Source organism: Pocillopora damicornis, chromosome 3 (assembly GCF_964200805.1).
Source record: "Pocillopora damicornis chromosome 3, jaPocDami1.2, whole genome shotgun sequence".
Classification (NCBI taxonomy): domain Eukaryota; kingdom Metazoa; phylum Cnidaria; class Anthozoa; order Scleractinia; family Pocilloporidae; genus Pocillopora; species Pocillopora damicornis.
In genome coordinates, this window is record NC_142672.1 from 11,343,139 (window position 1) to 11,359,514 (window position 16,376).

Sequence of the window (16,376 nt, forward strand, 5' to 3'; positions counted from 1 at the left end):
ACTCAACATGGAAAATAAGAGATATTCTAGCGCGTTGGGAACTTTTTTGATGGGAGGAAATGGCATTTTTACAGGATATTTGGACGCTTCGAACTCTGTAGCAGTCAATTCGATCGAGAGCAGTTGACTTTATTGATGCACTTTCCTGTAATAGGCTAGTGTTTGGGATGGAGAACGACGGATTTTGAAGAACTGTATGGCGACCTAGGTCAATAATCAATGACAAAAGAACTGGCTCGGGAAATAAGTGGTTTTTATTTATCGAGTCCCTGTGAGGTTTGATGAATAGCAGAATCAGTACTGAATATGTCTCGATCGAGAGCAGACGGGACCATGAGCTCCTGATTGTTATATTTTAGAAATTTTACAAATTTCCATACAGTTTCTTATATTATTTGTACGCCATTATGGACGAAATGCGCAAGCGCGGCCGCCATCTTGTCCAATATTTCTGCCGATGATCAGATCTGGCGATGAAAGTCTTGATGCAGACAAGACAGAAAAATGACTATAGTTCGAGAATTAATTAAACCACTTGAGTGTGGGATGGACATTCCCTAAGGACTCAGTCTATCTTGTCCCCTCGTTTTCTCTTCGAGAGAAAGAGTGGTACATTTTCAGGGCCCTTATTTTTTACCAAAAAAACACTCAAAGAGTTTAAACTTGACATTTTGGACCTTTATTGCAGTAGCTTACGTTAAATACAGCTTAGTTTTGTAAGGCCTCTTTAATAATCACTACTCTAATGGCCTTTAATTTATTGGCAAAGTTAATCAGCCTTGGTCCAATGTCCTTCCCGGTCTTCATTCGTTCCAACAATAATTTCAAAATAGTGAGGACATTTCCGTATTACATACGTTCCCGCCAGTTACTTTGGGGGCCAAAGCTAAACCGCGCCAAAAATCCTTGAGACAGGTTATTTTGCCTGTGGTTGTTGATTCAATATTGTAATAAGGAAACTAATTTATCGCTTTGAGTGGTGGGGAAGGGGTTTGGATGACTCAAGGTGGGGGGGGGGAGGGTGTTGTTTTCGTGTCATAACTCAAAAACAAAAGCAAGATACCTTTCGACAATATGTGAAAGCACAATTTTGTGTCAAGAATTCCGAAAAGTAGTGATTGGAGGTACTGGGACAATCGTACTTAACCAGACCAGGACAGCAGTCAGCAAACACGGGGTTATTGGTTTCGTATTCACAGGGATCTGTTAAGTGAATAGAAGATGTTTTAGTCGGGGGAAAAAGGTGCGTGTGACAGTAATTCACGCGAGTTAGTTGCGTGGTTCACGCAAGGAACTCGTTCACATCTTATTGGAGAGTAAGTAGAACAAGATTGAATTGCAGTCCTTCCGATCATTTTGGAGTTGAAAAAAAATCTAGACAAACATAACGACTGCGTGGGTGAATGGAATGACAAACAAGCGTAAGGGAAGAACTGGGATGTATAAGACATACAAAGATTTTTAATAAGTACAAAATAAAACTGATTTGCATCGACAATAGGATGTTCATAATGCGCTGATAAATTCGGAACTTTAACACCCCCCCCCCTCTTACCCCTGCCGTCGTCCCGAAGGGGATTTAAACCTTGCTCAGCTGGGGTGGGGAGTCTTTCCATCGGAATATAGGTTTTATATCTTTAAATATGGAGGCGTTTAAGGTAAATAGTTCACTTTCGCAAGCAAATGGCCCAGAAGAAAAATTCTACAAGTTTTAAAGCTTGGTCAATGAGTAGAAAGTTACGCTCGCTGATTTGGCCGTTTACAAAAACATTGGGTGGGGTATTAGTTGTACACAGTTTTTGCCCTGTGGGGCGGAAATTTAAACAAACCAATTTTCAAAAGTTCAAATGCACGGGGAGTTTCCGGGAGGATGTTGATCGATGTATTTCAAGGAAAATATGAATAAAAATGATAATTGTAATGATGAAAACTATCATAATGATGATAATAATAATAATTACAGAACACGGCGAAAACCTCTGATTTTTAATCATAAACTTAATTGTAATAGGAGTCAATGTTACTTACCACTGTTAGGTACACCTGCAAAAATGTAACAGCAAAATAAATTGAGATAAGAAACCAGCTCAAATTTTAAAAAGGATTTAACTTCACTTCTGTTTTTTTAGTAACAATCAGTTTCTTAGGATAATAATATTTTACGTCTGGCCATACTTCCTATAGTTTTTGCCACGTAACGACACTTTTTGGGATTAATTAGTAAGCACCGTGGAAACATTGACAACGAAAATAGAAAACATTGACAATAGAAAACGAAAACCCAAACAAACATAACGACGAGAGCTTAATTTTTAAAATAGGCAATTTCATATTTTTCAACAGCTTCGTCCCTATCTCTGTGAAGCATGGGACCTACGATGATCGAGAATTAACCGCAATGCCCGTCGGAAAACCCAATCGAAAGGTCTGCGGACGAATCCAGGTAGAGCTTTGAGTTCCTTAATTTTGGGGGCGGGAGGAAACTGGAGGAAGCAAAAACGTAGTTTCTCTCTCCACTCAAGAATAGAAATGACCATGATGGCAAACCGTCAGGGTAAGCTAACTGACCGGTTGTTAAGGGAGGAAGGAATGGGTGGGAGAAAGGGTAACCTGTGCAACGGCCGAATACCCCGTGTATGAGGAGAACAAATCGAACAAATAGCTCTTCAGGTTAATCAAAAGTTCTTACCAAAACTGAAATCAGCCAGGACAAACAACAAAACGAGGAACACGATGAGTTTTCCCATGATCAAGACGTTGATTCAATTCACTCACAAGTCAAATCCTGAACGTCTCAAGAACTATGATGAAAACGCTTCAGGCTACAGCAGTATTTATATCATTTCTTGGATCATGATAAGCGGGGGTTGTTTTGGCTTTTGATATCGTAATAATGCTCCAGGCCTGTTAGCATGTGATCTGAGCCTCACGGAATATCACTATTTGAGAAAAGTGAATCTATTTTATAATTTTTCGTTAAGACTGTTTAGAAAAAGATGAACAATATCAGCATATTCAGACCAAGTTTTACTAAAAACTAAGGGAAGTCATATCCCCTTTGAGCAAATTTCTGATATCTAAGAATTGAGAAGACGCCATGCAGGCTGCAAATCTAAAGTTTTTTCACTGCAGGCTCTAAAACACGATACAACATAATTTTCTGGATAATCAAGGTAGTTTTTCACCCCCCACTGCAAGAGTGGTGTCACATTGCAGATCACGGAAACGTTCCTAACCAAATTGGAGGGACGCCTTTCAAGCTGCCAGTCAAAATTTATTCGCAGCAAGGTCCAACTCCTGCATTTCCCTTATATAGATATACCACTTTCCAATTTCGGACACTAGTGTCCAAAATCGGACACTAGTCTAATATCAGATACTAGTGTCTAAATCAACACCAGACAGAGAGAAAAAATAAATTTTACTCATAAATAAGGAGAGAAGAATCTAGTTTTAGCTAATACTCTTTATTGTCAATCAACTCAGCATTCCGTTCCATTCTTTTCTTTTTTCAGTTTTAATGACTGAATTTATTATTCATTAAGGTGAAATAAAAGTTCTGTGCAATAAACAAAGCCTCTGCATATATAATGAGGTTAATCTTCAGCTTGATTTTCTGATGGGCTTCATTACTTTGTTACTGCTGCAAGTGAAATTTCAGACTATCAGTCTATATCATTCTTCAAGATTGAAATGAAAATTCTCCTTGGGATGGAACATCGATCTTGTGCTGACTAAGTATTTAAATTTATTTGAGGCGGAGGGGTGGGGGGTGGAAGCGGACGGCGTAAAGATTCTCCTTGTTTCGTTGCAGAAACTATCGTTAGGGACTTGTCAGAAATTAGCAGGGGGGGAGGGGGGGTGGAAACAGAGGGGGGGGGGTCACAACTTTTTGAGACTCAGAAAAGGGAGGGGTCATGAAAAATAGGCAGTTAAAAGGGAGAGGGTCATGCAAATATATGCCCGTGATCATGTAGAGGTTCACCCACAGAAGAAAAAGGAAGTTCTTTATTTGGAAGAGGTGGATGATCATGATGAATGTGAGGTTGATGAAGGGGATGAGGCATTACCCACTTGTTCTAGTGATGAAGACTTTGTATTGGGAGAAATAGGAGAGTCGAGTGATCAGTCGGACTCTTAATGCTGTCATCGAAGATGTATGTATGTAGCATGACAAAGAACAGATTAGAAATATATTTTGAGTTTTCATAATACTGACGTACCCTAGTGTATTGCAAGAACTAGATTTTATCATTTATACAAGAGGGGGAGGGTCATGATATTTTAGGCCAAGCTCAAGGGGAGGGTTAGCAAATTTCACTCCCATTGCAGGGATGGGTCACCGAATTTCCGAACCCAAATTTAAAATTCCCACCCCCCCTCCCCCCCTGCTAATTTCTGAAAAGTCCCTTAGTGCAACTTAAAATTGTTCTGGCAAATTTTTCCTTAAAATCTCTGCCGTTTAATATGTTTTCACCGATGAAAATTTACACCGAGTTTGAGCTTTACCCTGGATTCACCCTGGCTTCCTTCCGAACACATTGTCCCTGGAGTCGGGGTTTTGCCTCCTTTTTTCACAACAGCATTTTTATTCCATGTTAACCACCATTCTAGTATATTACTTGATTCTAGCCACTGTTAATGTTTTTCTCAAACAGTTACTCAACTCGAGTTTGTTTCAAATTACTCAAATTAAGAGCAAGTGTCAGCATCTTAAACAAAAACAATTAGAACAAATAAACAAAGAGAGAAAAGACGGCGGCAACGACATGATCAAGGAAGTAAATATAGCACCCGAGGCATCTTTGATAGCAGGCATGATTCTTACGACCCTTCAACAGACCACTACTTTTTTTTAAAAAGATGTCTATCTATCTATATCTATATGATAAGCTGAATTAAACACGCATTTGATTGGCTATTGCTTATGAGCTATTGGAAGACAGACGCAAGGATGACGTCACCATTAACAAAATTTTCTTTTTTAATTATATAAAACAAATAGATTGCAGGTTGCCGTGCGTCTGTACAGTAATAGATCACAGAAGCGTCTAGAACATCAATGAAACGCCCGGCTGCATCTCGTATGCTTCATTTTGGTTCTCACTACATTTTGATGTCATCTGTGATCCATCATAGAACAGACGCACAGCAAAAAGGTATCTATTTCTTTAAAAGCAACAGCTCAAAATACTGTGACGTAGCTTGAAAACACTCACCTCAACCGCAGCGTTCACATGACTTAGGACAATAAATGTCCATAAAATCTGCATGTTCCCAACACATGTGCTCTGTTCCTTTCCTTTCACAAAAGCTTGTGTAGAGAGGATGGTCCACACATTCTGAAAATAACACATTGGAAAAAATAAACCGAACGAGTATATCTACAAATATACTGCGCAATCTTTAGGAGTACCGTGTAAGCGGGAATGTTATCAGAGAATCAGCAGATTGTTGTAGTACTCTACCGGCATTTTTTGGGATTAGAACCTAGCAAGTCCCAAAGACACAATATGCCCGACATAGATGAAGTGCTGCATGACTAATTACAAAGACTGGCTGATGACGAAAGAGTGACTTGTACCTCTGGGTACAAGAGTGCTGCTGGACTTAAGGCAGAGAATATCAACAATGAGGAAAGAGTGACTTGCACCTCTGGGTACAAGAGTGCTGCATTATAAATGGCGGAGAATAACAACAATGACGAAAGAGTGACTTGTATCTCTGGGTACAAGAGTGCTGCATTATTAATGGCGGAGAATAACAACAATGACGAAAGAGTGACTTGTACCTCTGGGTACAAGAGTGCTGCATTATTAATGGAGGAGAATAACAACAATGACAAAAGAGTGACTTGTATCTCTGGGTACAAGAGTGTTGTATGACTTATGGCAGAGAATAACAACAATGACGAAAGAGTGACTTTTATCTCTGGGTACAAGAGTGCTGCATGACTTATGGCAGAGCATAACGACAATGACGAAAGAGTGACTTATACCTTTGGTTACAGGAGTGCTGCTCGGAAAGATGTTTGCAGCTTCTGGTTGAACACAAAAAAAAACAACAATAATTAAAAGTCAAACACGATATTATCGTTTTTTGTGATGCTCTGAAAGTAAAATCAGTTTTGGTAAAAGATGATGAGAGGAGGGAAAAGCTTCGAAAGAAGACCGGTATGGGGAATTAATTTTCAGACCTTATTCTCCTCCTCTGTAAAAACTTCACAAGTTGATACTTACGCAGGGCGCCGCAAGGATTTCGATAAATATTGGTGATTATATACTGCAGATGTCCCTCAATATCTTTCACATCCACAACATCGTCATCACTTCCTGTCATTAGCCTCAATCTATTTTTCGCCATACCAGTTCCAATCCCCACCGCTAATACACGAACGTTTGCCTGTCGAAGGGGTCTGGAACTCTCCCTCAAGCTTTTAGCTCCTTTGGATTGTACGCCATCACTTAGAACGATGACAATCTTATATGCATAGGGTCTCGCAGAAGAGAACACCTCATCAACAGCCACATCTAGAGCCCTGTCGATTCGAGTTCTTCCGTTTTTCTTTCGTAGTTTTTGTACAACTTCTATGTACTTTTCAGCGGTATCGTACTGTCCAAGTTGAGCTTTGACACTCGCTGATGAACCGAACAAAATCAGAGCTTCCCGGTTACCAGTTGCTGTCACCTGCACCACCAGCTTCTTGACGAGGAGTCTTTCCTCGTAGAATTCCGCTCGCTTTATGCTTCCAGAAGAGTCCATGATAAACGCCACATCCATGGGGCATACTAGATTACCCAACAAAAAGATCAGTGTAAACTATCTTTTGTAAATGCTTGGCTAACGCACCTTTCAACATAGCACCCAGGATAGAGCTGCCTTTTTCGTGCAATCATAAAAAGCCCTTTTAAGAGCTACGGAGCAGCGCAGTAATCCCCACCGCTAATACACGTAATCTTCGTGGATTTTCCAATAGACCTTTATCTGAAAAGGTAATTTCCTGAAGAAAAAAGAAATCTGCACGGCAATATACCGCAAATGAGAAACACCAAATGAAAAACTCTGCATGTATCACTTTTCGCTTCCATGAACCCTTCAACTCTTGATATCTTATTGTCAATTCTCTCTTCTAGCTGTTACAGATTTCCTTGTAAATTAGTTATGAGAATTTGGTGTTAGACGAGGATAACAAAAATCTACCTGATAAGTTTGGGTATTCTCATTACCTGTTTGCTGGACAATTTAGGGATAGTATAGGGAGATGTGTGGTGTTAATCTCTTCTGGGAAAAAAGAGTTCAACTAGCACTCTAACTGACATCGATATACGAATGATTAACCCGACCAGCTCTTCACTGATGAACTCGACAAGCCGGGAGAAAATTTTCTTTTCAGTGTTACACTGCTCGAAAAAAGACCCTCAAAATTAGGTCCTGGCTGAAATTTCGTAAACTTTAAACCTCAAAAATTATTTGTGGCCAAAATAGAAAGGTAATCCGCAAAACATAATCCTCACAAGATTCCATGTTTCACGGTAGGTCACTGACTGGGTACCGTTTAAATATAAAATGTCTAACTTTGAACTAAACTCAGTCATGCACATTTTTTTTTGGTGATCTTATCTATCCATAGCCACTTGTCAGTTCGTTCGTTTCTTCTTTGATTAAATTGCTGAGTTCTTTTATGTTAACGAACTGCAAGAAATCTCCCACCAGGTGGAAGTGGTTTTGTTCGTTCCAAATACTGGCCAACCATATCTTGACATAAATTACAAGGAAAGTGAATGACTTACTGGAGCATGCATATTCATTGCAAGGAACATTCTTTGATGCAGGTCCCAGTCTGGTGCAGTCGCTCCCGCCATTGATTGGTGGGGGACTGGTACAGGTCCTCGTAAGAGTCTTTATTCCGCCTCCGCACGTCACACTGCACTCAGATTCTGACCAATCAGAGTAGCCCCCATTTCTTGGAACTTAATTTGAATAAAAACAAAAACAATAAAATCGCCTCCCTTCCACAGCCATGCATCTCATAAAATCTACTGATAAAAAAAACACTGGAGTTTCCAATATTTGTTTTGAGAGATTAGCCTCTCCGTGATGAGTTCGGCCAAGAAAGTTACTCGGAAAATGGTTGCAAGCCAGGCATTTTTTATTTTTTGTCATGGCAAATAATCCTTTCCCTTCAAAGGCTGATTTCTCTACAATAAATGGTTCGCACTTCAACCTCTAAGGACTGATCCTACGTTGGAGAGGAGAGGTAATACCCATAACACCAAGAAGATGGCGGAGCTTACTTGAAGATGGCGATGAGCATGTGCTTTCCAGGTATAAAAAAAAAAGATAGAATATAATCTGCCGCCTTAATCATAAGACAGTCTAAAACGAAGTCAGTTCAGTGGCCTCGAAATCTCATCCCTTCACATTTCCCAGGTTAGGGACTCGTTCGATTCTTACTTAAGCATGTAATATGCGCAATACAAAGCTGATGACCTTAACTTACTGCATATTTCATCGATCAACTTGTGAAGTTTCTCAATCAATTCCTGATAACTGTTGCGTATTATAACCTTTCCTTTGCTACCAGCCGCTTTTTTCATCTTCTCTTCTGACACATCTTGCCCAATTCCAACCACAATGATTCTCACTCCTTTTTTCTTATCGAGAAAAAAAATGAGGAAAGAGGAGAAACAACACAGCCTATTACGATTTATAAAAAGGCTGAAGTAACAAGAGAAAATTAAATTGAAATTTCTACAAACAGATTATATTTTGGAGCGCTGCTAGAGTCAGGAATTTCAAGAATGACTAATTTGAAAATATGCCAGAACACAGAGCCACAAAAAAATTAAAACCACCCTATAGTTTTTTTACTTTCTCTTTCGATGCAAAGTTAGTGTGTTCTGTGATCGAAGGGTTGTTGAAGGAAATCTTTAAAATGATTATTACTACTATTTATGGAAATGCCAGATATATTGGGGAAATTTCTTGCATCGCAACAAGAAAGTTTTTCCGCATTTATACAAGTTGCCAGCTACGTTGCTCTAGCGACTCTAAAACTGATAAAACAATATCAATTCAAATTACCTCCAATTCTCTCGTGGTGTTTAATAGTGTAATATTAGGTCGTCTATCCCATGTTTTGCTGATGTAAAACTTTCCGTCGGTAAAGATTAACATCACATTTCTGACATCGGGTCTGTCTCCACCTTCAGTAGTAAAGAGCTTTGTCGCTGCCTGGCGTTGAGCCAAATCTGTACGAGTTCCCTCGCGTATCGAGTTACTACGCAGTGCCTCAGTCACACGTGTCTTCAAGTAGGTTGCGCTATAGTAAGTGCTGTTGGCAAAGTTGTTTACGACACTGGTGTTCCCGCCAAACGTGACAACAGCGACGCGAGTTCTTCTTTCAGACACACCCACTCTCTCCACTACGTCATGAATGGCATCTCGCAGTCGGTGCAGATCTTCTGTTCTTAGACTCTGTGATATATCAGCCAGAATGGCCAAATCCATAGGTATTTCACACTCTAAAGAGAAAAACAACTGAACTCACTTGTTGCGAAAGGTTAGGGCGCCATAGCAGGATTTCCGCTTAGAGATAATATAAACATTACAAAAGTCAAAATGTACTTTGAACAAGAAATATATAAAAAAAAAAAATGGTCAAAGGTCGGGAGAAAAGGTACAGAAACAGAACACTAAGTTTCCTTTCGCGGTTCAAACAAGTAAACAACAAGAACAAGTAACAAGTTTAATATGTTTCTTTTGGATATTCTTTTATTTTTACAGATTCCCGTCAGAAATCTTTCTCTTTGTAGAGACAAACTTAAAAAAGACGAGATGTTTAGAGACTGTTATTATGGAATCCGCTCGCGTTTTTCACTCAGAAAATATTGAGTAGATATGAAAAATAATATGTCAATCCATGTGCTGTTTTAACCATCATTTTAAAGAACAACAATAACAGAGCTTTTGATGTCTGTCTACCAACCGTTTGCGTTGAATCGTATGAAAATATTTTCGTTTGTTGTGAATAGGAGACATTTTCTTTATTTTTCTTTGCATTTTGTTTAAAGAATCCACATGAGTTTTGCCTTTTTCGTCCTCCAAATCTGCCTATTTTCTATTAGACTTTACTTTAGTTCTCGTTAACGACTAAAACGTATGTGATCTGGAAATATCGAAGATGAAAATAGCAGTAGAAAAAGATACATCAAAATACACCCTTAACAGTGTAGTCGTTAAAGAGCACGGCTCAGAAATCTAAAATGATAAATCCTAGCTGTCATCACAGAGAAACTAGGATTCATATGTAAAACCCGCACAAGGTGCCTCTGTACCAACACAGAGCAGTGAAATTACACGCCTATTTTAATAAAGTTGACGGCTTGCATTTGTTCTTCTTCCCAACAGGTAAGTCAGTTGAGGGAGGAAACAAACGGAAAACATATCAGATATAAGCCTTACCACAATTTCCGATCTGTAAGATACCAAAAAAAAAGACCATGGAGTAAATGAAATTTGACATCGCGGAACTGAAGGTTTCTACACTCTCCTTGCAACTTGTCCTGAAATGGTCAACAATCTCACGACGGCTATTTTTTATGCGTTAATTGACGTTAGAATCAAAAGCTCAGAAACTTATGCTCCTTGACCGCAAAGTTTCCTATCAACACCTTAACTGAATGAGGAACACTTCATCACGTACTTATACGGAATAATAAGTAATTGTTGTTTCTGTGCCAGTTCTCTCAGCATGATGCGTTTGCAGTCTAAATTACAGACGAAAATATTCTATTAATTCAAAAATATACCGCAAGTACCTCCACACCATAATTGCCAAATTCTTGGAGTCGAGACAATACGCGAATCTTGTCAAAAGTACTCAGAGCGCTGGAAAAAGTTTTAACTTATTATGATATCAATAGACTGCTAAGATGAGCATACGACGAAAACCCTCTCTAAACATTTCTCGACTATTTCGCCATACATTCAACCCCCGTGCCCTGTTATCAGAGTCAACACCAAGTGAATCATGCGACTTTTGATTGATTGATTGATTGATTGATTGACCTGTGATCTCTATTGACGCATTCTGTTTCGGCATTTTTGCTGAAATCTAGTACCTTTAGACTACGAAGATCGAAAATTCAGATGCGTTTCATCGTTCCGAACTAAGAAATATGATTTTCAGAAGTTTATCATTAGCATGAAATTTTAGTTATCTCTTTACATCTTAACATCGGTATGAATTTTTCAATAATGTTTCTTAAGTAATTCTCATGGTGCTGACAAGGAGAATTTGTTTAACAATCAAAAGCTTCTTTAGTTGGTAATCATCTCCTTTTTCCTCCCGACTTAAATGTGTGATTCGGTTAGTTAGATGTTAGTCACTATTACGGGTTAAACGGTTCGCTTGAGAACCTTTTGGTATGGATATCTCGAAGTAAACTTTCAGTGCTACACTGTGGTTTCAGTTACCTTTGTAGACTAAGAAAGTGAAGTTTTGGAAATGTTAAGTAAATTTACTTTCTTGTATCCTGTTCCGATTATTATTTCCATCTGCCTTCAGCCTTGGCAAATAATTCATCTGTTTGCCATTGACAAATCCGATATCTCGTCGACCTCGTCCAAGAACTGTTAATAATTTCCTTTCACGTTGCGAGTTACATGAACTGACCGAGAAGCAACCGTATCAAAGCATCCAGAGTCGTAATTTCAGGAGTACCGTTAACCACCCCTATGCGGAAAAACAAGGACGAAAACAGAAAAAAAAAAAAACCAAAGACACAGCCTTACAGAAAAGAGAGGCATTTATTATATTTTTGTCAAATTTAACAATGCAATTGAAACCACAAGAAGACTACATCCCCGTTTCTGCGACAAAATGTCCGTCAGTGAGCGGTTGATGTCCAAGACACCCGCATGGTCAAAAAATAGTTTAAAAGCAGGCCACACAACAAGCTTAGGCGGTGAAATGTGGCTGTTGCCTTGTTTGGTGCCGCTCCTGCAAAGCACGTTGAAAGATTCTCTTTAAGTGTGCGTACTTTGAAACTAAACAACAAGACATCAATAGACGCAAAATGAAACACAATAACTTAAGTAACTTAAGTTCATTTGTGGCTTTGTTGATTTGTGCCCATACAAGCATGTGCTAGTTTGGCAAAAGCTCAATTGCTAATTGCTATATTTACGTCGCAGTAAAGCATGACTACACTAACTTCCCTTCTACAGATTTATGGAGCCTTGCTTTGCGTGTCGGTTAAGTGGATGTAAGGTCAAATCAAAGTCCTGTCACGCCCACTGATGAATTCGTCAAATGATGTTTTCCATACAAGCATGTGCTAGTTTGGCAAAAGCTCAATTGCTATATTTATGTTGCGGTAAGACTACACCAACTTCCCTTCTTAGATCTATGGAGCCCGGCTTTCCTTGCGTGTCGGTTAAGTGGATGTAAGGTCAAATCAAAGTCCTATCACGTCCACTGATGAATTCGTCAAATGATGTTGTCCATACAAGCATGTGCTAGTTTGGCAAAAGCTCAATTCCTATATTTACGTCGCAGTAAAACATGACTACACTAACTTCCCTTCTATAGATCCTTGGAGCCTTTCCTTGCGTGTCGGTTAAGGGAATGAAAATTCAAATTAAAGTCCTGTCACGTCCACGGATTAATTCATCAAGTGATGTTGTTTAATTTACATTAAGCATTATCATATATAAATCACAATGCAATGCATTAAAACAGGTATATTCCATATATACATACCAGTTATATTGAGAGAATAATCCAGCTTCAATTCCTAATTGAGTAGAAAGGATAATATAAATGATCAATAATGCATATTTATATATTCATTCAAAGTAAGCGTCTCTTCGGATCAGTTTGTAAGCTTTGTTTTCACAATCATTTTAGTTAATAGAGAAATAATAAATAATAAATAGGTTTAAGTCGAAGAAAAAGTGTGTCATTCGTAAATACCGCTGGATTTTGTGTCAATTATGCAGGCTCAGCTTATATGTCAGTTTAGACATTCACTGTAGGAGCAATCAAAATGTTTCGTTTTGCAGAGGGCGAAATATCTTGGACAAGGTCACTAGGGCACCCTCAAAGAGATAGAATAGCAGCCGAAAGTAAGAGGTCCAGAGCGGTGAAATTGTCCGAACGTAACCTTTTCTGCTCAAGTGTAGGTGAACCCTCAAAAAATAGTTTTACCTTTTTGGCAGAATAACAGTTAGAAACTGCCAGATACCAACACTTCCGCGTTGAGGGTTCATCAGTGCTTACTTCATACATCAGATAACCTAGTGTCAAAAACATCAGAATTAGTATAACAGTCAAACCAGATTTTCCGGACCTCGATTATCCGGATTTTTTCATTATCTAGACTTTCTTCCTGGTCCCATTATCTACGAACATTTATGTTCATATTTTCGATTATATGTACGCTCGATTATCCGTCCTATTAAGCCCATTCCCCACGAGTCCGAATGATCAAGGCCCGACCGTATCAAAATCAGGCTTATTTCGGGTGCTGAATTTGAGCAAGGAAAGACGTAATCAACGTGAGAGTAAGAGTTACTTACAGTGAACCCGAATCAGTGAACAGAATTAGTCTGTTTCAGGCTCACAGTCGGCAGAGGCAAGCGACAAGGCAAACGCACAAGATGGCAAGTAGACAGACCCAAAAGGAAAGTGAAAACTCTCTGACAGCCTTTTTCCTGACTGTGACTTCAGTCGCCGTGCAGCTACTTACTTGCCAATTTTCGTCTCTAGAAGCCTAAAGTACGTAGTTCAAATTAAGTTAAGCAACAAAATTCTTGCGCTACCTCTACAAGACATAACCAGGGAATTAGTTTCAGACGGGACAAGATGACAACCTGCGCGAGAGTTGTTTGTGGTCAGATTAACAACCTGACTTCCATTCGGGTCCAAACTGTTTACTTTCTCGTTGCAATCCTGCAACACAATGGACAGTTTTAGAACTAGATAAAACAATTGCTTTATGTGAATCATGTACAGTCTTTACTCAGAATTTGTAAGGTAAAATCAAGCCGACCCGAGGGGTCGTATTAACCTGAAAGGCCGGTAGATGAGCGCGCAAAGAGTGTCTGAGAAGTCGCACCTATTCCTCCCATGACAGCTAAACGTTTTGGACTGAAAATCTCAACCGGCTGAAGAAAAGAGCTCTAGAAAGCGATATAATTGGATTCTGGTCGAATGAACATTAATGAAGCTGGGGCGAAATAATAGTGTCCACAAGGAAATGTAGTTAGGTTTCGTTGCCGCAACTGGAACGTGTAAAGTCAAAATCAGAGGCCAATGCGATTTAGTTGAATTCCTTATAATATTTTGTAATGAACACGTCTTTATTTCGGTAAACAGAGAAATTGTTAATCTTTCCTTCGTGCCGTTTAGGTGCTCAAAGATCTTAGAACATCAAGCCTGATACAGGTCTAAATGGTTGAGGCGCAAGTGTTATTAGATAAGTTAGAAAATTGTTTACTGCTAATTCGAGTAGCAAAATTGATCTCTAGTTTCTCTAATCTCTAATCTACTTTTCTGTTAATCTACGTATCCAACAGGCACCTCTCCTATTCATAATAGATTCAAAAGCATCACGTAGAGCTTACGAACGCATAGGCTTCAAATTTTCGGCTTTTTGTCTCCTACGCTGAGAGTGAAGACAAAGGCCGAAAATTGTGATTGTGTTCACAGGCCATATTTAGTTCAAGAAAACCGTCTATAGCAGAGGATAACAACATAGGGTACTTTTTTTTATGACTTTTAAACTCAGTTTAATCCCGTTAGAAACTTGCGGAAAAGCAGTTACAACATTTTTTTACGGCATTTGAACTTAAGTTTAATAACGGCTGAAAGACAGACAGCAAAACTTATAGGCTCTTGTTATTTACTGAATACGTATGTGAGATTCGAAAAATGTAAGATTTACTCAAATTAATCAAGCTGAAAGAACTACTCCCGATGAACTAATTGTTCGCCTCAGATCCAGTCATATTAGATGCGGATAATTATCCAGTGTTTATCCATTTATCTTAAAGGTTTTTAATATTTTAGTGAGAAACAAACCAGTTCAGGTCGTGGCCATATTTTCCACCATTGGTCCTCAAAGTAACTCAAAAAGCTGATACAACAATTTATCTGAAAAATAAAAGAATGGAACTGGCTACGAAGCTAAACAACACCAGGCCTAAGTTTGAGTCGTCTAAATCCGCGAATTAAATAAATAGAAACTCGTGCGTTTCTACTGAACAGGCACGAATTTGAAGATCGATGTTGTTAAGAGAGTTTATCTTGCCAAAGATAGCACGAAACTCCCAAAACTTAAAATTTTGTGTGACCTTATCTTCAGAATAATCTCAAAGTAGGTTTTACCCAAATAAAAAAAATATATTTGTTGAGTTTTGCAAGCAAATTTACATTTTCATGTCTATGAAACAGTCGCGAAACCGTAGTTGACACTGGTCATATTTCCGGACTCATGAACTAATAAGGTATTTATCTGCGTTTTGTTTGTTATTTCCACAGATGAAGCGGTTGATATAACCCTGTGGCCCTTCCTCTTTGAGTAAAAATATTATTAAAATTAAGAATTTGCTGATGTAAAAGTAGTAAGGGTGACATAAATCAAATGATCAGAGAAAACACAGTTGTCAATGAACTCGATATCGTTCACTGAAGACACTTTCGCCGCACTTCAATGTTTTTAAGAGTCAAGTGAATGTTTTGATAGATATATCTATCTTACTCGTGTTTGTTAGCGATCGGAAGTAAACATGCAGAACTCGAGGATGAAATCAAGTAATCGATTCAACTAAAAACCATATCGTCGCAGTAGTAGGAATCGGTAAATAATTTAATTAAACTCTGAAAATTAATTTCTATAAACAGAGTTTCAGTGAATAATAATGGTTGGCTTAATTTGTTTACCTTGGGATATGAAAAATTATACTGAACAGCTGGTCCGGTGTAGTTGCCACAGAAGCTTGCAAGGAAAGCAAAATTCTGCAAAACGGAATCTATTACGATGAAAGAACTGCATGTGCAGTCGAATAATTTCAGAAAAGTTGATGAAAGGAAATCATACAGAAGAACATAGAATTCTATTACTAAAGAAGTTTTTCACGTAAAGAACAAGAATTACTTACGTAACCGTCCAGATCAAGATGTCCTTCTCGCACAAAAGACGAAACACATGATATCTGTGCAAATGCGATCAAGAAAGCAGCAAACTTAAAGGAGTAAATCATTGCTTTTATACGCTCAAGACACGCCAAGAACAAACATACTCCGATCGTTATTTCACATTACACACTTCAGTAAAGCCTCAAAATTTAATTATTCATGGCTGCTTAAT

At 38.6% G+C, this 16,376-nt stretch overlaps 2 protein-coding genes and 1 long non-coding RNA gene across 4 annotated transcripts; all 3 read right to left on the reverse strand.

Annotated features, from left to right (window-relative positions):
* Positions 1 to 1,007: 1,007 nt before the first annotated feature.
* LOC149048228 (uncharacterized) lies at positions 1,008 to 2,102 on the reverse strand. Its single transcript, XR_016184598.1, has 2 exons — positions 2,029 to 2,102; positions 1,008 to 1,203 (listed from the first exon to the last, which is right to left on the reverse strand). It is a non-coding gene; the product is annotated as an uncharacterized LOC149048228 (long non-coding RNA).
* Positions 2,103 to 3,451: 1,349 nt separating this feature from the next.
* Positions 3,452 to 10,974, reverse strand: LOC113667071 (matrilin-1). Its single transcript, XM_089198984.1, has 8 exons — positions 10,465 to 10,974; positions 9,085 to 9,524; positions 8,501 to 8,654; positions 7,791 to 7,970; positions 6,240 to 6,788; positions 5,999 to 6,040; positions 5,220 to 5,342; positions 3,452 to 3,643 (listed from the first exon to the last, which is right to left on the reverse strand). Exons 1-7 carry the CDS (start codon positions 10,523 to 10,525, stop codon positions 5,221 to 5,223), a joined length of 1,548 nt encoding a protein of 515 aa, XP_089055110.1. The 5' UTR covers positions 10,526 to 10,974; the 3' UTR covers positions 3,452 to 3,643; position 5,220.
* An 818-nt stretch (positions 10,975 to 11,792) lies between these two features.
* Positions 11,793 to 16,362, reverse strand: LOC149048229 (transmembrane protein 145-like). Of its 2 annotated transcripts, XM_089199010.1 has the most exons (7): positions 16,168 to 16,361; positions 15,950 to 16,024; positions 15,089 to 15,160; positions 13,828 to 13,957; positions 13,214 to 13,302; positions 12,767 to 12,800; positions 11,793 to 12,004 (listed from the first exon to the last, which is right to left on the reverse strand). In XM_089199010.1, exons 1-7 carry the CDS (start codon positions 16,267 to 16,269, stop codon positions 11,892 to 11,894), a joined length of 615 nt encoding a protein of 204 aa, XP_089055136.1. In that variant the 5' UTR covers positions 16,270 to 16,361; the 3' UTR covers positions 11,793 to 11,891. The 2 variants fall into 2 exon arrangements, with proteins under 2 accessions (XP_089055136.1, XP_089055137.1); XM_089199011.1 differs by lacking the exon at positions 15,089 to 15,160 and having other exon boundaries at positions 16,168 to 16,362.
* Between the last annotated feature and the right edge of the window lie 14 nt (positions 16,363 to 16,376).